Source organism: Trachurus trachurus (assembly GCF_905171665.1).
Source record: "Trachurus trachurus genome assembly, chromosome: 9".
NCBI classification, from domain to species: domain Eukaryota; kingdom Metazoa; phylum Chordata; class Actinopteri; order Carangiformes; family Carangidae; genus Trachurus; species Trachurus trachurus.
The window spans coordinates 6,486,927-6,509,684 of record NC_139895.1 but is presented as its reverse complement, the minus strand read 5'-3'; the positions used below and the strand labels follow the sequence as shown (position 1 = coordinate 6,509,684).

General features: G+C 41.8%; 1 protein-coding gene across 1 annotated transcript; it reads right to left on the bottom strand.

Moving 5' to 3' along the window:
- Nucleotides 1-788: 788 nt before the first annotated feature.
- On the bottom strand, nucleotides 789-21,254 carry LOC310991913 (protein NLRC3-like; the record flags this gene model as incomplete). Its single annotated transcript, XM_083979842.1, has 9 exons — nucleotides 789-1,289; nucleotides 1,640-1,680; nucleotides 7,927-8,100; nucleotides 10,116-10,289; nucleotides 11,247-13,083; nucleotides 13,593-13,680; nucleotides 14,505-14,657; nucleotides 20,531-20,583; nucleotides 21,173-21,254. The coding sequence occupies 9 exons, from the start codon at nucleotides 21,252-21,254 to the stop codon at nucleotides 976-978; spliced, it is 2,916 nt and encodes a 971-aa protein (XP_083835968.1). The 3' UTR covers nucleotides 789-975.
- Between the last annotated feature and the right edge of the window lie 1,504 nt (nucleotides 21,255-22,758).

Genomic DNA, 22,758 nt, shown 5'->3' with positions numbered 1-22,758 from the left:
AATAGAGAGCAAAATGAGTTTTTAAAGGCTTAAAAAAAAGAATCTTGATTTGAATTCTATAAAAGTGGGTCGTGACTTAATGACCATGGGAAAATGTGGGTCCCAGAGTGAGACTAGTTGAGAACCCCTGGTTTAGACTAAGTATTTACACAATCATAATGTATTATTTATTATTTTAGATTAAGTTAAGACTGTACTTATCCATGGGTAGGGATCAATCAAGTACTAGAAAGTAAAATCATTCAAATCTGCCTAATTTTAGTTGCACCATTAATCAGTGATTCAAAAATGATTTGTTCATCTGAGCAACTAGCCCACATAAAATAAAGATAGAAACAATTACTTCACCCCTGCATATCCAGGTGGAATGTAGGAATAGTTTATATTTACATGCTATGAAATGTCACTATCAAAATAAAAGGGACAAATGAACCATAATTAAAAGAAGAGGGATAGCTATGTCTGGATACCACAGAGCTCAAAGCTTTCCATCCAATAACATTCAGTATAGCACCATCTACTGTTGAAGGCAGTGAATTACATCTCAGTGATGACGTGCCATTCATTTGTAAAAGGTCATATTGTCCACAAAATACCAATCTTCCCCAGAATCTTAGTCAAACTCCTTAATTTACCTAAATTTCCAGCATGTATTTTATATACTACTGTACTGTACAGATGGCATGAACCTAATTCCATGTCTCTAGACACTAATGTATTTTGATTGGTTCAGAAAACAGCTTCATTTTTGACAACGTGAGCTGCAAAAACAACAGCAGTGTTTCTGGGGACACAATAAAGTGAGGGACCAAAGTGAGGTTCAAAGCTTCTTGACTTTTTGTTAATGGAGTTTGGTTTGTTTGGTTTACTGTAACGTCAATATCACATGATTCACATTCAGCCTGGTCTGTTCTTTAACACAAGAGAAAAATCATGAAAGCCGTTGTCAGACAGAAACACACTGATGTACTGTTTTTACCTCAGGTTCAGGTGTGATGACAGGAAGGGATCCATCTCACACAGAGCTGTGATGAGAACTGAAGAAGCTGTTTCTCCTTTTCTTCGCACAGTGTCGATCAGATATCGAGCTTTCTGTGCCCTGTTTCCTATCGCAGACAAATACTCCATTTCAGCGTCAGTCATCACCCCACAGTCCAGGAGGATGTCCAACAGTTGATGAAGAAGTGCTTTAGAAATCTTATAGATGAACTCAGTCCGAGCAGACCTCAGCCTCTCTACTGCTGAGACACTTGGAGTCGGAGCCGAGACACTTGGAGTCGGACCAGGACCTGGAAGATGATACAAGGCAAGGCAAGTTTATTCGTCTAGCCCATTTTTACAAACAGTTTATCTCAAAGGGCTTTACATGGCAACATAGCAGCATCCTCTGCCCTTAGACCCTCACATTGACTGAGGTAAAAAGCCTTAACAGGGAAATAACGGACAAACCTCAGGGTGAGAAACAAGTCAGAGATGGTCTCTACCTGACCATGTGGTTAATGTTGCTGTCAGTCAATACATTCAAATGCACAGAAACTGTATCCAGTAAATCAATTTGAAGGGTCAAGATTCCTTCCAAATGAGCCCAAACTCATTTCACAGTCAGACAACAAAGAGGAGACAGTGTTTCAGTACTCACTAGTTTGGTCTCTCAAAGCTTTCATCACCTCGTCCGACATCCTATAGGAATAAAAACATGAATTACAGGGGGGTTTGACCTCCCCTAATTAAGACTTCGACCCCCCTAAAAGAGGTACAAATAACAGATAGGGGGGGGGGGGTTGAAACATTTATCTTTCTTATTAGTAATCATAAATACTACAACATACAGTAATAACTTAATAATAACTTTATTTTTAAAGCACTTTTCATACATTAAAAATGTAGCACAAAGTGCTTTACACCCCCATCCCGCCCTACCCCACCCAACCCCAGCACATATAAACACACACACACACACACACAAATAAAATTGATCTTAAAAACATGTGGCTGAACACAGAGGAGCCAGGTCAGGAAACGCTGTCACAGGAGGCCGTCTGCACCAGGGGCCGCCCACAGCCCAGGCCAGGACGTCTCCACTCTGGTGCCCACCCAGCTACAGGCCAGCGAGGGGCCCACAGCAGCGCGGCTAAGCACTGCCATAGGCCCCCCACCAAGCCCAGCTGATGTTCGCCACGAGACAGAGACATCACAGACACGGCTGAACGCAGCCCCCACCGAGGACACACTGGAGATATTGAATAAGAGCATAAAAGAACTAGAGACAATAAAAACATCAAACATCAAACATAAAACTACCTAAAAACTACATAAAACTATATGGACTAAGAAAGTTAAATAAATAAAACACTAAAAGTAGCTCAAATCAGCTCTGCTATAAGAATAAATAGTAAGTAAGTAAGTAAACAGTAAAAGTAACTAAAAAATAAATAAATAAATAAATAAAAGTAAATAAATAGCGAGGACTAAAATATAAATTGGCTAAGAGAATAAAACATTAGTTAAAAGCCAGGTTAAATAGGTGGGCCTGAGCCTGCTTTTAATATTCCATAGTCAGGCCAGGAAGATGCTTGTAGTAAAATTTCAGACACCCCTAGTGGACTATACCATTTCATTGCCAGAATCTGCGTGTGTCACTGGCTGGTTCACATCCAAGTCAGCGCGTAGCCTACATAAAAAAAAAAAAAGATTTCACGCCGTCTCATGGAGTGTTGTAAATTAATCTAAGTACCTACTTTCTTACTAACTTTAAGAGTTTCAGAATTATGTTGTGTCAGGTGTCTACAGCTCATCTTATATGCCTCCTGCCTTTAGTTTTTTGCTAGGAACACCTGGCCTCTGCCTGCTCGTCCCTCTCTGGCGTCTTCATGTTGATTTTCATATGCTGCTTCCTCTGACTCTTTAACGTCACTATTCCTTACCACGTCGCCTGTCTGTCCTTTTGATTTTTCTTCATATATTAGAAATCGATCCATTTTGTGCCCTGTGCACGTCACTCTGGTTAGCGGAGCTATCGTAACCTGCGAGCGTGCATAGAGCTCCGGGAGCTGACGTCACGGTGACGTCACGCAGCCCCGAAACTGACAGCGACGCCATTTTGGCAGGAATCTGAAGATTTTCGTAGCGTAGATACAGGGGAGAGCCGGGTGCGGAATGAGAATAACAAAGCGATTTTCTCCGAGCCCATACAAGTTTTACATGTATAACTTTGTCAGCATGTAGTATGACCTAACAGAACTGCTGAACATATTGAGGATATGTCTTACTTTGACCGAGTTACGTTCAAGAACCAGCCGCTGTGGAATCTACCAGCAAAAACCTGCTGTATCCTCACTAGAAGGGTAAGTGTCGTATCATAATAATAATAATAATAATAATAAATTTTATTTAGAAAGCGCCTTTCACGCCACTCAAGGACACTTTACAGCAGTTAAAATCATCAAAAACACAGAATAAATCATCAATAAACAATACCAAAACAAAACACACAGCACGGAATAATCAACATTAAAAAGCACAGAATAAACAACAATAAACACATCAGTAAGAATGAATAATGAAAAGAACAAATAAATAAATAAATAGAACAGTGCAGAATAAAAGGGAAGTGTTAGGGTGAGGGGTGGTGGGGTGGATAGGCAATTTGAAACAGGTGGGTTTTGATTTTTGTTTTGAAAAGAGGGAGAGAGTCAATGTTACGGATGTGAGATGGTAAAGAGTTCCAGAGTCGGGGAGCAGAGCGACTGAAAGCTCTGCTCCCCATGGTGCTGAGGAGAGCAGGGGGGACAGTGAGGTGGAGAGAGGAGGAAGATCTGAGGGAGCGTGCTGGAGTGGCAATGTGGAGAAGATCAGACAAGTATGGAGGGGCGAGGTTGTGGATAGCTTTGAAAGTATACAGAAGGATTTTGAATTGGATTCGTAATGTGACCGGGAGCCAGTGAAGTTGCTGTAGGATGGGGGTGATATGGTGGGAAGAAGGGGTTTTGGTGATGACACGTGCAGCAGAGTTTTGAACCAGTTGAAGCTTATGGAGAGACTTGTGAGGGAGACCGAAGAGGAGAGAGTTCCAGTTAATGTAGTGTAGCATGGCTAACGTTAGCTCGTAGCTGTCCGGGGTGCTATCGGGGTGCCGGCCGGGAGCTCTCCCCGGTGCTGATCAGCCCGCGGCGGGTGCGGCGGTGCGCTGCGACCGGCTTTGGGTCAGCTTGGAAAGGCTGGAGGCGAAGGAGACTTATGTGTTTGCCTCTTTCTTTTCTTTTTGTCACCGTCTTTCCTGCTTGTGTCATTTTGTGGAGCACAAAGAGCATAAAGCTGGCTTTTGTATGCTTGTAGAGTAGTTGATCAGGTAGCTGTGTCCAGATACTGCAGGTCTAGGACGTCCTGTTAGGCAAAAATATTTTTGAAAAGCACCCCGGGGGCATTATAAGGGTCGGTAATATTTAATCCATTTAGTTTTTTTTTATATTAAGTCCAATGTGTTGGAATTAAAGAGAGATCATGTGAACTCAGACGGCTTCGGCACTTACAGTCAATGCTTCCCCACTGGTCAGTCTCCTGCCAAAATGGCCGCTCGAACGCTGGAGGTCACGTGGGGTCCGGAGCTCTATTGCCGTCAGGTTGTAAACAAAGCCGCAAGCTGCGTTGCCAGGTTTGACAGTTGCCCCCTTTTGGAAACAACATAATTGAAGTGAATGAGAAGTTTAATGTGGATGTTTGCGTGTTTGTAGTGCAGTGTTGGGCTATTTGTGTAGCCTATTTATGTAGTATATATATATATTTTTATAATTTAATTTTAATAGCCTTTGAGTGGTGGTTTAGTTGGGCTTTTACCTTTTTAATACTGAAAACATTGGTGACCTCAAAATCAAACTTTGTGAGCTGTTTTCTTAAAATAGTCTATGTTTCTCACTTCTGAATTAAAGTCCCTGGAAAGTGAAATTGGAGTTTTGTTTCAAAATATATTAAAAGTGTTCGAAATGTATTGATAAAAACATGCAAAAAGACTCATTTCTGTGCAGTGCTTAATTTTAGAGGTTAGGGTTTCACAGTTTCACTCTGCTTCAGTGGTCTTTGTTTTTAAGGGCAGGCTTACAGAGGGGGCGCCGTGACGCACTGGCGTCCCTACTTTCATAACTCCTCCCATGTGCACAGTAATATTATAAATACTTCAAGAATGCCAACGAGCGTCTGCTGCCACTACCCCTAGAGCTACCAGCGCCGCCGGAGCTCCCAGTCCACTAGCTTGGTCTCTGTCTTAATAAAATGTAATGCAGACTTATCAGGTCATTGTAAAACATGTATTTATTGATGTAAATGTGGTGTTATTTGAACATAGTCTATACAGATCCCAGAGGCAGCGCTGCTCTTATGTGAAACATGAAGCTCCACTTTTAATTCAAACAAACTAATGAGACTGCCACAGTGGGACCAGCCGGCGCCCGGTGGCAAAACTCTAAAAGCCAAAACAGCCACAGTCCAGGTGAACCTCTGCAGCGTCCGTCCCACAGCTCACCGACACAGCAACCGCTACACCGGCAACAAAACTGAGGGCCGCCGCCGTCAGCAGATGAATCTCTGCTTGCCCTGATAGCATTAGCTCGGCGGCTAGCGCTAGGCCCGTCGTCCTGTGCTGACGGTGGCGGCCCTCATTGTTGTTGTGGTGTAGCCTTCAAGGCTCCCGTTGCTGTGGCGGTGAGCCGTGGGTCCGATGCTGCAGTGGCTCGGGACCATGGAGGCTCGGGGTGAACGGGACGAACGGGGCTAGCCGCCGAGCTAACGGTTAGCGCCGGGCTAGTCGAGCTAACGCGTTAGCGCCGGGCTATTAGCCACCGAGCTAACGCTATCAGGGTAGCGGAGATTCGTGTGCCCCCAGCATATTTCCCTCACTGCTCAGTGTGTATCCGAGACATTCAGATAAGAGCTGGACTCAGACTCAGGCTCAAGCCCGTAGCTGCTCGGGTACGATGTGACAGTTAGCAGTAGGCCATTTGATTGACAGTTGAAACTTGATGAAGCTTAGCAAGTGGGCGGGGCTTCTGTGCCTGCAGCAGACATCCAGAGCTGCGAGAACTGCCTCATTTAGTCATGATTTTAAAACCTAATTTCACCTACTAAACAAATTTTTCTAGCATCCAAAATTGGCAGGATGGTTAATAGGACATATGTCTGGGATGTGATTAACGCAGAAAACGAATCCAGTGTCACTTTTCAGGGACTTTAAAGCAGAAGTAAGCGGAATATTTGTGTTAATACAAGTCTTAAATATATCTTCCGACAGCAAGATTGCGACCCATGCTTCAGACCAAGTGATTTCACTTATGTGTTTGGTCTGAAGCATGGGTCTGTCAGTCACTCTGCTCTGCTGTAAGCTGTAAACTTTCCTTGTATCCTACAACCTTTATCCAATGAGGAGAGAGAACGGCATAAAGGGGCGGTCCTCTCTGTGTGTGCAGCCAAGGGATGCGCGTGAATGTGGTGACGTAGGGACAAGGGCGGGGACTGCTAACTCCATCTGCTGACAGGAAGTTAGCCAAAACCACCGGATCACTTACTTCTGCTTTAATGATAAAGATAAGAGTCACCCTAGCTCAGGCTCTTGAGCCTATTGACTATAGAGTCCTATCTTATCCATTAGTTCAAATATTGGGACCAGTACAGGATGTGAATCTGTCTAGATTAGAGCATGTATGGTAACACATCTGCCATCATGTAGTAGGTTGTGTGTGGTTCTGGTTCAGCATTGTGTGGATCTCCAGAAATGAGGGTTTGCTAGGGTGTGTGTGTGTGGGTCTGACTTTCTGGCAGTTTAGATCTAGAATATTTTGTTGGTGACTACAAAAGTTGTTTGTGTGGTACATTATGTGCCGAATGAACTGTAAAATTGTGTAAAATTTGGTTTATCATCATCTACAGACTGTAGACATTTCATTGAACAAGCAAGATACTAGGACTTCTGTTAACTCAAGCACACGCCTGCGCTGTACTGTGCGCTGTGTAAAATGTTGACCCCCCCAATTGTCATTGTATAATTCACACTCTGAATAAAAATACAACATCAGTAACAGAGACAGAGGTTAATAATCTGGTTTTGTTTGAGTTAGTTTCATTAAATCAAACTGTGATGATCCCAGATCAGACTCACCCAGACGAGATTTAACTGATCTGGTACTGTATCATTAAATTGAATTTTATTTTATTTATTTTTTTTATTTAAATTGGATTCGCAGTAACCGCACTGACGCCGGCGCAAATCACGCGAGATTTGGACGGACCAGGAAGAGGAGCTTCGAGAAGCTTCCGCTACAAACAAGCTTAAAATATAGACTTATTTAATTTTTTTCGGAACAATTACGCAATTTGGGGCTTCAGCACAAGACGGACATTACATACGAGCATCATGGAGGTATTTGGATGTTTTTTTGTGTGTGTTTTTTTACGAAGAGCTCTGGTGTCCCTTTGCAACCGTCGCATTGAAATGCACTGCTACGCCAAGACCCCCTGTAACTCAGAGAAGGGACGGTGGACTCTGAAAATTCTTCCAGCCCTTAGTCAACATGAGGGTGAGTAGATAATGAGCGAAATATCATTCTAGGGTGAACTATCCCTTTAAGTCTCATGTTAAACCAAGTTACCATGGTTGCACCATGTTTTTCTGGTCAAGTCATTCAGTGGGATCAGATCTAAGTGTATAGAGAACGTGGCGCTGAATCAATAAATTGTAGACAAATACATTTTCAACATCTGATCAGTGCAGTCTTGAAATTACAGCTCCTGTACGTTGTTTTGTATTTTAACCGGTTTGGACTGTACCAAAAAAACATTGGTTCTTCACTCCAGGACATCTACAACACCTGTAAAAATAATATATATTGCAAATGACAACACTGGTGAAAGAAGCAAGGACTGATCAATTCCTCTACTGACCTAAGAGTCTCCAGTCTACAGTTGGGACTTTCCACAAGAGCACAAAGATCCTTCACTCCTGAATCCTGCAGGTCGTTGTCTCTCAGGTCCAGTTCCTTCAGATGAGAGGGGTTGGACTTCAGAGCTGAGACCAGAAAAGAACAGCTGGTCTCTGACAACCTGCAGCCCCTCAATCTGAATAAAGAATAAAACAGAAAAAGATAAATCAATTGGGTTGGATCAATGGAGGGTTGTGTGATAACAGTTTTGTGTTTAAGTGTGAAAAGTTTTTTTTTAATACATAGCAATCATAAGAAACTGTATTGTGGATCATAATGTGGTCTTCTACACACATCATCCACATGTCAGCACAAGTTCCTCAGCTGCTGACCTCAGGTCATCCTGTTAATAAACAGTCAATATCTGATCAGATGTGTTGGGCTAATCACTGACTACAACATTGTGATTCAGGGTTAAACTGGATCAAAGTTTAAAGGTCCAGTGCTGACACAGGAGTTGGTTCTCTCTTGGTCCTGGTCTCAGGAAACTGCAACTGCTACACACTAACAGTGTCAAGTGAAGTGAAGTGAAGTGAAGTGAAGTGAAGTGAAGTGAAGTGAAGTGAAGTGAAGTGATCAGACTATTGATTATTGATTAGGAATGAGAGAAATAATATGAAAATGAAGAATCATTCTCAGTCTGAGAGAAAAACAACTGAAAACATGAGACAACAACCAGTTCAAATATCCTTCATTCATTAAACCAAAGTAATTGATTCACATTCCGAGTGAATATCTATCAGGTTCAGTTGTGGATCAAAGATGTAAGATCTACAACAGTAACAGTCAGTGAACTCACATCAGAGTCTCCAGTCTACAGTCTGGACTCTCCAGAAAACCACTCAGATCCTTCACTCCTGAATCCTGCAGTTTGTTGTAGCTCATGTCCAGGTGTCTCAGGTGGGAGGGGTTGGACTTCAGAGCGGATACCAGAGAAGAACAGCTGATCTCTGACAAACTGCATGACTGCAATCTGAGTAAAGAATAAAAGAAATGAGTTGAAGACAACGTTCCTTGTTGACAGGGTTCAGTGTTCCATCATCTGTTCAGAACTGAAGAACAAGAAAATTAAAGTCAAATAGCTGAAGCAACAGGGACTCATGTTGTGCAGCCACATTTATAAGAGATTTACTGGTTCAAGTTTTCAAAGACAACAAAGAGGCTGAACTCTGGAGACATGACAACAAACATATAGAAACAATGAAGCAGCTGATGAAGCTCAGAGACAGAAAAACCTGCTGACTGACTTCACATATTCAAGCTGTTCAAAGTTCTTCAAAGTGCTGAAACCAACTCATAGGCCTACACAGGTTGTTATTATGACATGTGACAAACATCACCAAACCCCAGAAAGGACATGGAGCCACCAGCTATTGATTATGGATCAGTTATTATCTGACACACTTGAGGTAAAATGTGAAGAGAAACAGTGACTGGACTAAAACCAGAGAATAAGAAAAGAGACATCACCATGACAACCCTCAATATGGATCTGTATAATATCAACTTCATGTCTGCAGCTCAGTGTCAACACAACTTTCACATCACATTTATTTGAACACAGAAATAAAACATGGAGTCTGACCTCAGAGTCTCCAGTCTACAGTCTAGACTCTCCAGAAAACCACTCAGATCCTTCACTCCTGAATCCTGCAGCTTGTTGTCACTCAGGTCCAGGTGTCTCAGGTGGGAGGAGTTGGACTTAAGAGCTGAGACCAGCGAAGACCAGCTGATCTCTGACAACCTGCAGTTCTCCAATCTGAATAAAGAATAAAAGAAGAAGATAAAATAATTGATAAGGGATCAAGTCCTGATCATTTTAATTCACCTCAGTTGCTCAAAAATAAAAGTCGAGTTAAGTTTTCAACACAGGTTTCATGAATATGTGGTTGTATCGCATTGATTTATTTTACTAATAAAAACAACAACATGAAGTCCGCATCGCTGCATCAGTATGGTTTGTGCTGATCCTTGTGGTAGATTTGGCGTACACCCATTTTTTTTGTGTACGCATGTTTGATAAATGAGGGCCAGTGTCATAATCAGTCACTGCTTCATTCTCACAAACATTCAAACCAATGACAAACTAAACCTTCACACATTTGAACCGAATATAGACCAAACTACAACAGGTCCAGTCAGTGAACTGACCTCAGAGTCTTCAGTTTACAGTTTGGACTCTCCAGTCCAGCACACAAAACCTTCACTGCTGAATCATCCAGGTAGTTGTAGCTCAGATCAAGTTCTGTCAGATGGGAGGGTTTGGACTTCAGAGCTGAGGCCACGATTTCACAGTGTTTGTCTGTGAGGCCACAACCAACAAGTCTGTGAAGAGAGAAAATCTGTCAGAATCAAATCAAATCTGATGACAGGACGTGATGATGTGCTAAACATCTGAGGTTCAGCTCATCTTCTCTGAGTTTGACATGAAACTGTCAGACATGCACAGATTTAATCTGAATCTACATGAAGGAGGTAAACAATGTCATGTTTCTGCTTAATCGTGATGATCCAGAGTCAGGATGAAGACATGTTGTTCAGAAGAAGTTTTGAACTGTCAACTGTTTTTAGAATAAGTCGAGCAGTAATACCGAACCATGGAGCTGCTTTAAAGGGACAACGAGGAGTTTCTATTCGGTTATAAAAAAGTCTCACGTTAATGTGGATGAATCTCCGCTACCCACACTTGTTAATGGGCCCATTTTCGATAAATATATCGTTCCGTCTCTATCGTTATTTTGTTATTATTAGTGGTGGCGGAGATGCTGGTCGAGCCGACCAGCGTTTTTTACTTTCGGTTTCGCAACGAGTCATGAGAATAACGCAGCTGAATCGCCGTTTATGGTCGGAACTCCGACGGTATGTGAACCTCTTTGAACCTCTGACTTTAATTCTTGATTAATGAAAACATGAGTCCGTCTTGCGCTGGTCAAAATAATTTTACGGTGCGCGCGGAGGCTCATAAATGTAGTGTGAAAACGCTTCGCTTTTCCAAAACTCCTCGTTGTCCCTTTAAATAGATTCATCAGGTTTGAATAAAACCAAAAAGTCAAATTAAAAAAACTAAATTATTGTTTTGTTGATTAAACAGCAACAATCATAAACAACTGGAGAATCTATGTGTTGGAGCTCTCAGTTTTTATTACACTTTATGAAAAGACATAACTAACCTGTAGGTAAGTTTTAGTCAAACTAAAAATAACAAAAATAAATAAAAATTGTGTTTCTCTGAATTTGACTAAATTGCTGATATTACCCACTGATGATCATATCTGGACTCACCGAGCCTTTCTGCAGTTCCTCACAGCTGGGATCAGTCTCCATCGTCCTTCTTCTGATGTGTTGTACTTCTCCAGGTCCAACTCGTCCAGAACCTGCTCTGACATCTGCAGCATGTAGGCCAGAGCTGAGCACTCGATCTCAGAGAGTCTCTTCATTGATTTGTTATCTGACTTCAGGAACTGTTGGATCTCCTGATGAACTGACTGGTCCTTCATCTCTGTCAGACAGTGAAAGATGTTGATGCTTCTGTCAGGAGAAATTTCATCACCCTTCATCTCCTTCAGGTTGTTGATCACTCTCTGGATGGTTTCTGGACTGTGGTCTGACTGACCCAGCAGACCTCCTAACTGTCTCTGGTTGGACTCCAGAGAGAGGCCATGAAGGAAGCGAGCAAACAGGTCCAGGTGACCATTTCTACTTCTGAGGGATTTCTCCAAGACTCTCCTCAGGAAGTCATCCACTGTTAAAGCATCATTTTGTTTTCCCAGGAAGTTATCCAGGACCTCTGTGTTCTTGTTGGTGAAACAGTGGAACATGTAGACTGCAGCCAGAAACTCCTGAACACTCAGATGAACAAAGCAGTAGACTGTTTCCTGGAAGATCACACTCTCTCTTTTGAAGATCTCAGTACAGAGTCCTGAGTTCACCAAGGCCTCTGTGACATCCAGACCACACTGCTCCAGGTCTTCTTGGTAGAACATGATGTTTCCTTCCTCCAGCTGTTCAAACGCCAGCCTCCCCAGCTTCAGAAGAACTTCCTTGTCTGCCTCCGTCAGCTCCTGTGGACTTGTCTCATGTCCTTCACCGTACTTGTTCTTCTTCCTCTTTGTCTGCACCAGCAGGAAGCGTGAGAACAGGTCAGTCATGGTCTTGGGCAGCTCTCCTCTCTGGTCTGTGGTCAACATGTGCTCCAGAACTGTAGCACTGATCCAGCAGAAGACTGGGACTTGACACATGATGTGGAGGGTCCTGGACGTCTTGATGTGTGAGATAATTCTTCTGGACAGATCTTCATCACTGGACCTCCTCCTGAAATACTCCTCTATCTGGGCGTCAGTGAAGCCTCGGACCTCTGTTACCCTGTCAACACATTCATCAGGGATCTTATTGGCTGCTGCAGGTCTGGAGGTGATCCAGACCAGAGCCGAGGGAAGCAGATTCCCCTGGATGAGGTTTGTCAGCAGCACATTGACTGATGATGTCTGTGTGACATCAGACACAACCTCCCTGTTGTTGAAGTCCAGTGACAGTTGGCTTTCATCCAGGCCGTCAAAGATGAAGAGAAGTTTACAGACAGCCAGCTGCTCTGCTGTGACCTTCTGTAATGTTGGATGGAAAACATGGAGCAGTCTGAGAAGACTCAACTGCTGATCTCTGATCAGGTTCAGCTTCTTGAACGAAAGCAGAACCAGCAGACTGACATCTTGGTTCTCCAAGCCCTCGGCCCAGTCCAGAGTGAACTTCTGCACTGAGAAGGTTTTTCCAATGCCAGAGACGCCGTTGGTCAGAACCACTCTGATGGGTCTCTGTTGGACAGGTGAGACTGTAGAGACATTGTCTCTCTGTTGGACAGGGAAGTCCTTAAAGATGTCTTGGCACTTGATTGGAGTGTCATGGAGGATCTCCTTCTTAGACGTTGTCTCCAGCTGTCTCAACTCATGTTGGGTATTGACCTCTTCACTCTGTCCCTCTGTGATGTAGAGCTCAGTGTAGATCCTGTTGAGGAGGGTTCCACTTTCTGTTTCACTTCCTGTTCCCTCAGTTCCTTCAGTCACTTGTTCATATCTGCTCTTCAGGCTGATCTTATGTTGATCTAAAACCTCCTGCAGACCATGATCTGCTGAGGGAAAAGACTCAGACTGAAGACAGAGAGCCTTACAATTTGATTTGTTGATTTTCATAAGCCGAAAAAAACAAACAAACAAAAAAAGCAAGGGTTTTTGGTCTTTGCAGTGTCAATAATTAGGGGTATTTTTTTACAACCAATTTTACTGATAACTCTTATTAATCTGCTCTCTCATCAATTGTATTGTATCTGTGTTTTGTCATTTTCAGAAATTTAAAAACAGAACTGATATTTCAGTTTTCAAAAAAAAAAAAAAAAGTCTGATCATGACATGCCAAGGTATGGAGTAAAACAACAGTGGAAGTTTGTAGTTTAGCTAAATGAGTCGGGGAAAAAATATCCATGTCCATGCATTGTCCAACTAGAGATCATTGCAATAAAATTTACGACAAACTGTCATGAATTGTACAGATTAAAATTAACAACTACCTATTGGTTTTGTATATTTATTAATATGACTGTATTTTCAGTTATTGGACAAGCAACATACAAAGACTTACCTGTTGAGCCTGTCACAGTCTGCAGTCCACCAATGGTTCTGGGTCTTTGTTCACACTGGGGACAGGGGGGGTCTCCTGCAGAACCAGACTGGTCCCAGTATGAGGTCAAGCACTGTCTGCAAAAGCTGTGTCCACAGCTGGTGGAGACTGGATCCTTCAGGATGTCCTGACAGAGACCACAACAGGACGGCTGCTCGTCACTTTTCTCCGTCTCTCTATGAAGATATGAACACATGTATGTTTAAAGTAGTCACCTCCTCAAGGTAATTTCCTCCTCCCCTCAGACTAAAACCAGATTACCTGACCCCTGTTTGTGCAGAGTACACAGAAAATATTCATAGTTTGTAAGCAATTTTCTCATAGTTACTTTGACTTTACTTATGGCTAGGAAGTGTTTTCATGAAGACACCCTGTCCCTGACCTTGACAAAATCAAATCAGTTAGTGTCCAGGTGAACATTTGAGCCAAATCTAAAGAAATTCCTTCAAGATGTTTCAATAATTTTGCTGATTGAATTAGGATGAGCTAAACTGAATAGATATTGGTGACCAAAGGTCCCCATTATATAGGTATACACACAGAATGAAATATTAATTTACCATTTCACAAATGTCACACCCCTCACTATGAAACAGGAGATTGACAGAAATGGGCTTAAACTCATCCCAAGACCACAGGCCAGTCATTGTCAATACATGCACACATGTTGCTCAGCCAGATTCACATCACACTGCAAGTCCTCCCTAACATTTGCAATACCATCTGTAACCCTGCTGAAAAAATGGGTTAAAATAAATGTAATTAAGAGAGTAATTAAGTTATAAATATTTGAATTGATGAGTGTCTGAGTGAGGGAGGGGAGGGGCTGTGAGGAGGAGAGGAGAGACGAGTCGTCTGAGTACTTCCGAGTACCTCCGAGCTCCCAACTTCCTCTGAGCTCTCTCTGTTTCCTCCAAGCTCCCGAGTCACGACTTTCTCCAGGCCTTCAAGTTGCCACGTTGAGCTGGACGTCGCTCTGTGTCCCACGTTGAGGGGAGTTATCACAACGCAGTTGAAGCAGTTGCACTGTAGGAGCCACGGGTCGAGAGGAGTGTCTGTTTACTTTCCTCGTGTGTCTCGGTAAGATAGCTCTCTGGTGCTAGATAGATAGATAGCTCTGCTATATTTTAGCACTGAAATGTTCCACATGAAGAGTCAGTTACCGTCACGTTGTGACCAATAAATAACTACGGTAATGTTAAAAAGAGAGAGAGAGAGACATAATTCATGTTTAATTTAAGTTCTGTATAAAATTTGTCACTTGGTTAAAAAATAAAAATACTTGATTTGTGAAAGAGACTCTGTTTAAAAAGGAAATACATATTTTACTGGAAAAGTAAGGTTGCTTGTTACTGAGAAATATGATTATTTTTATGATACTGTTTAATTTGAATCTGAAGCAGCTCATCATATTTTCATGCTGATATGTGTATATGGGTTAAACTGAAAGAGTTTATTCATGTTGATATTGTATTTTGCTGAAATATTGATCATATACTATATCAGAACAACATAATTCTGATAATATTTCATCTTGATTTAGAGATTGACATTAAAAATAACAAATTATTGTCATAATGTTGAGTAATTACACTCAGTGTTGATTTTGATGATGTGATTTAATAATAATAATGATGTTGTACAACTAACATAGAATAACATGCAGAAGGTTACGAGAGGTGTCACCTTCAGTGCCATGATAAGTAGAATGTGTATGTCTGTGTTGTAAATGCAGGTGAGGATTTTTGTGTTGGATGCAGAACTACAGAAGAGAAGTCCAGCGGTTTCAGTGGATGGCGAGCCACCCAGCGATACCAGAGACCCAGATCAACCTTTTCCACTGGATCAACTGAGTTATCTTCTTCTTCGGTGGCGGTAGGACTGTGTCAGTCCCTGTGACTGGTACAGCTCAACTCACACAAGACATAGAGTGCACTCTGACTTAACTGACTTTGATAAATCAGACCTACATCTGATCTGGATCATCATTTGACTTTGAACAGACTTGCCTCTGATCATCAGGCATTGACTGAGAACTGATCTCACAACAAGGACAATTTATTTTATTTTATTTTATTTTATTTGAGAAAAAGGGCCCAGTTTGTTATTTTCAATAATTGTGTTATTGTGCCGTTGTTTCAAATTTCTGATGCCAACTAAAAGTTGCAGTTAACTACATTTAGTTGTGTGTGTTTATGGTTATTTCACCCTGCACTCAGCTCCTTCAGAATCTCGAGTATTGCACACCCAGAGGTGGGTTACAAGCATCCAAAAAGCAGAATATGTGAGAAAAGGTTTTTTTGTTTGTTTGTTTGTTTTTTACCCCATTTATGTTTTTATTGTATTATGTTTATTATGTTTGAATGGAGCTGAAATGGTGCTGATGATTTGAAGCTGTAAATGTGGGCGTGTCAACAAAAAAGTAAGCATCCTCCCAGTGCTCAAGAAGTGTCCTGTTCTTGTCTTGATATTTGCACTAAGCTTTGCATTTAGCCATTTTTTGTGAATGAATCACAGCTTGCTGTGGGAAAACTCTTTGACTGCCACCCATTCTCACAGCAGCTACCTCCAGCTTGCCAGGCATTTGATTTTCTTAGACCCATATATTATGTACTATTACTACACATTCAACCCATCAAATCAAATGAAATTGTTCCAGTCTTGAGTAATTGGCGGTTGAATATAGGTTAGTTTAGACCAAAAGGCCATTTTGGCCCCAAAATCCTGAGAAAAAGAGGTTTTTGTGTTGGCCGTCATTTTCAGGTGTACCAGTAGGTGCCTCCATATATTGCTTTATATTTTTATATTTATTTTTAGTTGCTATATATTTATATCATTTTGCTTTTGACACCTCAACATCTGTAGCTACAGTTGTTGTCTTGTAAACAACAACAAAATCAACACTGACAAATGACTTTAGATGACAAAAGACAAAACATTAATTTACTGACACACACGACTCCAGCCTCTTTGCTTTCTTATTTTTAATTTTAATTTAATTTAATTATTTTTTTCTTTCTTTTTTGTTCTTACTGTGCGTGTGTGCGCACGCGCGCTCGGATCAGTTCGACCGGGTATTCGTACACACACACACACACACACACACACACACACACACACACACACACACACACACACACACACACACACACACATTAACAACTAGCAGTGGCTGACGTGCCCCCTAAACTCACCACAGTCTATGTACGCTCACAACAGACACGACGAGCGATCAACGATGTTGTTTTAACGTTTGTGCTTTGTATCACGGAGCCGCCATGAGCCCCGCCCGGCGGCCCAAAGCACTCACCGGGGCGGTCAGCAGTGTCACGGAGCAGCCCCCGCTGCAGTCAGAGACCCCCGCACCGCCGGGGGGGGGGGTCGCTCGGTCAGCTGCAGGTGAGCAGACTGGAGCGAGCGAGCGCCATATAGGCCTACTGTATACAGTAGCCTAATTTACTGTAAGTTGGAGAGCCGCATTCTTAGGGTTGGCCACCCCTGGTAGATAGTATACTGCGCACACTTGTGAACTTGAGATCAAATTAACTAATAACTGCAACATGCATGATATCCTACATCTCCCTCTGCTCTCATTTCCTGTCCTCTCAAGACTGTCGGCCATCAGTACAGAAATAAAAACTTGGAAGTTTGTTGCAGGTCTCTTACCTTATAGCTACATTGAAGAACGGATCATCAAAGGATGGATTACTCTTTATACTAGACCCTGGAGCCATTCCTGCGTTCCCCCTTTCCTCTGCACAATCACTTATTTTCTGTTCTTCAGTCAGTCCAAAAGTGAAACCAGTAATACTGATGGTTAGCACACAAACAGGAAGTCTGACAGAACATTGACAGGGGCGGAACTACGGGGTGGCCACCCTCATGGCTGGGGCATAATTTGACAAAAAAAAAAAAAACAGCTCTGCATGCAGAACTGTTGTTCCGCCCGACCGCCATTTCAAAAGGGTAGCTAATGTTACAGCACACTGTGGCTGCCTGTCGTTTCTGCCTTTTGTATCACCTATAATGTTGTATGTAATGATGCTTCATAAAATCATTAAAAGAATAGTTCACCCAAAATTCAAATTGCACTCATTATCTACTCACCCTCATGTTGACTAAGGGCTGGGAGAAGTTTCAGAGTTATCCGTGGCTTCTCTGAGTTACAGGGGGTCTCGGCGTAGCAGTGCATGTCCATATAACGGTTGCAAATGGATACCAATTGTCTTCGTAACAAAAAGACACACCAAAAAACATCCAAATACCTCGTATTGCTCGTATGTAATGTCCGTCTTGTATTGAAGCCCCGAAATGCGAAATTGTTCTGAAAAAATTAAATAAGTCTATATTTCAAGCTTGTTTGCAGCGGAAGCTCCTCTTCCTGGTGAAAATTATAATTTTTTTAAAAAAGGCAAAAAATATGATATTGAAACAGCCATCTAGATGCTTCTCGTATCTACGTATTGCCACCCCTATTCAAGTAACAGTCTCACCCTGGACACCCCCCAATAAAAAAAATTCTGGTTCCGCCACTGAATTGCACATTGAAAGCATGAACAAACATCCATAGGCCTAATGTTCCTTGAGATATCAAGTGTGGATGGCAGGTCTCAACAAACCAAAGTTAAATTATAAATTAAAAGAACCAGCATTAGGCTACTTGTCTTTTTTTTTTCCTTGAAGAAGCACTTAACCACGAGGGTTTCAGAAATGGACACTAGATGGAGGTATTCACTGCTTTTTTTTGTTGCTTGCTTTAATCCATACAGCGGGGAAAATAAGTATTGAACACGTCAACATTTTTCTCAGAAAATATATTTCTAATAGAGCTATGTTAGCAGAGTTGTTTCAATTCCTAAATAATTCAGCAGACCAGGGAGACGGAGAAGAAAGCGACCACACAGGTAAGTTGCGTTTTGCCAATCAACAGATTCAGGACACCTGGGTTTATTAAATACATCCGCTTCAACAACAATAGTGACTTCCGGTGTCCTTCAAAATAAGAGCGCTACTCAATTAGAGAGCATACACCAACACCCCCACTTGCTCTCAAATGTTGGTAGTTGGTATATTCAAAACATAGACAGAAATACAATCTATACAATATTACAGATCTTCATAAAACATAAACATTTCTTTGCATGCTGCTAAACAGAATTTTTTTTTTTTCCCCTTCATGTTGCTCTTTGCATACATTACATAAACATAAACATCACATATTACTCTCCAAACATAAAAGTCATAAACTTCTTTAACTTAGATTTTGTTGGTGGTTTTGTCAGGATGTCTGCCACCATTTGCTCTGTTGGGCAATAGTCAAGCATGACTTTACCATTACTTACAGTTGACCTTACAAAATTATATTTTATGTCAACATGTTTGCATCTTTGCCTTTGTACAGGATTTTTAGCTAGGGCTATGGCGCCTTGGTTGTCCTCATAGACCCTTGGCTGCCTGTACTGAGAGCTGTCAATACCTTGTAGCAGTTGAAGCAAATACATACATTCTTGTATAGTTGCAGCTAACGCCATGTATTCAGCTTCACAAGTTGAAAGAGCTACTGTGGCTTGTCTTTTGGTTTTCCATGAAATCAAAGGACCAAATTGGCTTAAGCTGATACAATAACCTGTGGTACTACGTCTGTCAGTGTCATGTTCAGCCCAATTTGCATCACTGAATGCTTCCAACCCAAGTAACACACTGTCACTCCTTTTATAACACAACAATTTTTCCTTTGTGCCCTTTAAGTATCTGAGTACATGTTTTACAGTAACCCATTGCTGTACAGTTGGCTTAGAAAGGTACTGTGAAAGTTTACTTACTACATAGCTCAAATCTGGTCTGGTACATGTTGACAAGTAGATCAAGCTGCCCACAGCCTCCCTGTACTTTCTGACATCACTCATTACCTCTGCATTGTCAGTATAGTTAAGCTTTGGCTCACAAGGTGTTGCTCGTGGCTTACAATCTTGCATATCAAATCTGTCAAGTATTTTCTCCACATATCTCTTCTGTGACATTTTTACACAGTGATCACTTTGCTGAAAATCAATACCCAGAAAGTTGTTTAATTTACCCAAGTCTTTCATTTTAAACTTAAGCATTTCTTTGACATTCATCATCACATTATCATCACTGGCTGCAATAACCAGGTCATCAACCCATATCACAATGATCACTTTCTGATCTTCTGTTTCTTTGGTATATACACAGTGATCAGCAGGATTCTGAGTAAAGAGATTGTCACTCAAGTAATCATGCAACATTTTGTTCCAGTTTCTACCTGATTGTTTTAAACCATACAGTGACTTTTCCAGTTTACACACCAACATTTCACTTTTGTCAGATGTTACCTCATAACCTTCTGGTTGTGTCATATATATCTCAAAATCTATTGGAGCATGCAGATAAGCGGTTTTGACATCCATCTGATGTAAAATCAGGTTCTCTTGTGCCGCTTTTTGCATTAACACTCGTACACTTGTCAGGTTAGCAGTGGGTGAAAAAGTCTCATCATAATCCACTCCCTGCTTCTGACTGTATCCTTTGGCTACATAACGTGCCTTGTATTTGGTGGACCCATCAGCATTGGTTTTGAGAGCATATACCCATCTACCCCCCACTGCTTTCTTACCCTCTGGGAGTGTGGTCAAGGTAAATGTGTTGTTGTCATTAAGTGATTCCATCTCCTCATCCATTGCACTGGACCATTCTTTTGAGTTAGGTGAGGTCACAGCTTCACTAAATGAGAGGGGTACATTAGACACCAACCTGTAACAGTAATCTATGGTGATCTGTACCTGGTCATCACTTGCCTCAGTTACATTATCACCATAGTAATCTGGTCTCCTCCTCACTCTAGAGGGGTATCACCCGGTCTCCTGTTTGATTGGTTGTACCTGGCTCTCCTGAGGCCCAATTGTAGGGACCAGCTTCTGCTCCTGTGTCTGTCCTGTTGGTAAGAGAGGGAGAGTTCGTCTGGCCCTATCAACCCGCCTCAGTACCTCAAAATCATCATCGGCAGGCATTTCTGTCTGTGTCTGGTGCTCTGCAACGGTTGGGGTCACACACTTCACTAGCCTGTGTTTTTGAACTTTACCACTGCTAGGATAGTATACTAAATAGGCTGGGCTATTCTTGTCATACCCAACAAAAATCCCCTTGTCACATCTCGGGTCAAGTTTTCGTTTGTCTTGTCTGTAGGCGTAACACACCGACCCAAACTTCTGCATCTTCGCCAGGTTTGGTTGCTTTCCTGTTAGCATGAAATAAGGTGTCTGCTTTGTGCGGTTGTTAAAGCACCTGTTTCTCACCATAAATGCAGTCTGCACGGCATAGGTCCACAGCTCTTTTGGTAAGTGGCTTTCTATTATCATGCATCTCGCCATGTCAAATAAAGTGCGCCAGTTACGCTCTGCGGTGCCGTTCTGATGTGGTGAGTATGGAGCAGACCTTTCATGTTTGATGCTATTTTTGCTGAGCAATGCCTGATAGTTTTTACCCATGAACTCTAAGGCATTGTCAGATCTAATTCGTTTAACCTTCCCATAGTTCATAATTTTTCTCGTCGCCGTCGAAAACCAGCCGGGACCAGCGGCGGCTCGACTCAGCTCGCGTGGTCATGCTCGCACGCCAACAGTCACTCTCACACACATTGCCTCGCCACAATGTCTTTCGCTCTGCAGGCCGTCACCTCATAAACTGGGCCCATAACCTGTTAGCAGAGTTGTTTCAATTCCTAAATAATTCAGCAGACCAGGGAGACGGAGAAGAAAGCGACCACACAGGTAAATTGCGTTTTGCCAATCAACAGATTCAGGACACCTGGGTTTATTAAATACATCCGCTTCAACAACAATAGTGACTTCCGGTGTCCTTCAAAATAAGAGCGCTACTCAATTAGAGAGCATACACCAACAAGCTATTGACATGAAATTTTCACCAGATGTCGGCATCAACCCAAATAATGCACACATACAAAGAAATCCGAACATTAATGTCCATAAATTAAGTTATGTGTAATAAAGTGAAATGACAAAGGGAATAAGTATTGAACACATGAAGAAAAGGAGGGGCAAAAAGGTGTGGAAAGCCAAGAAAGCAGCTGGAGTTTGTCAGTATTAGAAATATATTTTCTGAGAAAAATGTTGACGTGTTCAATACTTATTTTCCCCGCTGTATGGCTTTGATCAGTGAGTTACAAACTCTTATTTTGAAAGCCACACTGAGGAGCTCCTGCAGATTTCACGGGCTCGCCCCCGTTACTAGGCAACAGTCTGCTGTCAGAGGACTCCTGGTAGGTTGACTTGCACTGAACTCCGTTAAGTTCATCTTTTTGATGGTTGAAGTGCACTTTACACATATGAAGATGTGCTCCAGACAACTACTGATGTTCTGTGATGAAGTTGAGAGTGGTAGGCTACACATGGAAATTGCTACAATGGTCGATTGGTAACTTTGCTAGCTTGATGTTTATTTATTTAAAAAGATGATGCCAATGGCATAAGCTAGTCTTCCTACATTTGACTGCATTTAATCAAGTTGATATACTGTAGCAATCATTCATTTACCAGGAACAAAACAAGGATAAGACATCATACTTGCCAGACTGGTTAATTGCTCAGATGTTGGATGGTATTTGAATGAGGTCTAGCTATGTTGTCATATGTGGAGGGGGCTGCTATTCCAAAGCTTGAAGGCACGGAAGATAGCTGCCTTTTTTAAAGCGTTAGATTTTGGGCATGGTAATGTAATTCATCATCTGCTAATCTAGTGGAATGACTATGGATTTGATGTTATTTTGGGACTAATCCTAACAGGCATTCAATCTCGTGTTTTTTGTTTTTTTTTCCAGTCTGTGTTTTACCTCGAGCTGGTGCCATGACACCTGATGTTTTTCCTGTGTTCATTACCAGGTACCTCTAATATTGTTTTTAATTCATTCGTAATTTTATCTTGTTAATGTGTACTAGGCATAGGCAACAATCTCCTGTTGGAGGACTCATTTTTTGAGAAACTTGGTTGAGAAACAATGAAAAGTTGCTGCGTTAACACACAATAAATAAAATCACAATAACACAGTAGCTGACAACATAGAATACTACAAATAGTAAATTAGTGACAGTGG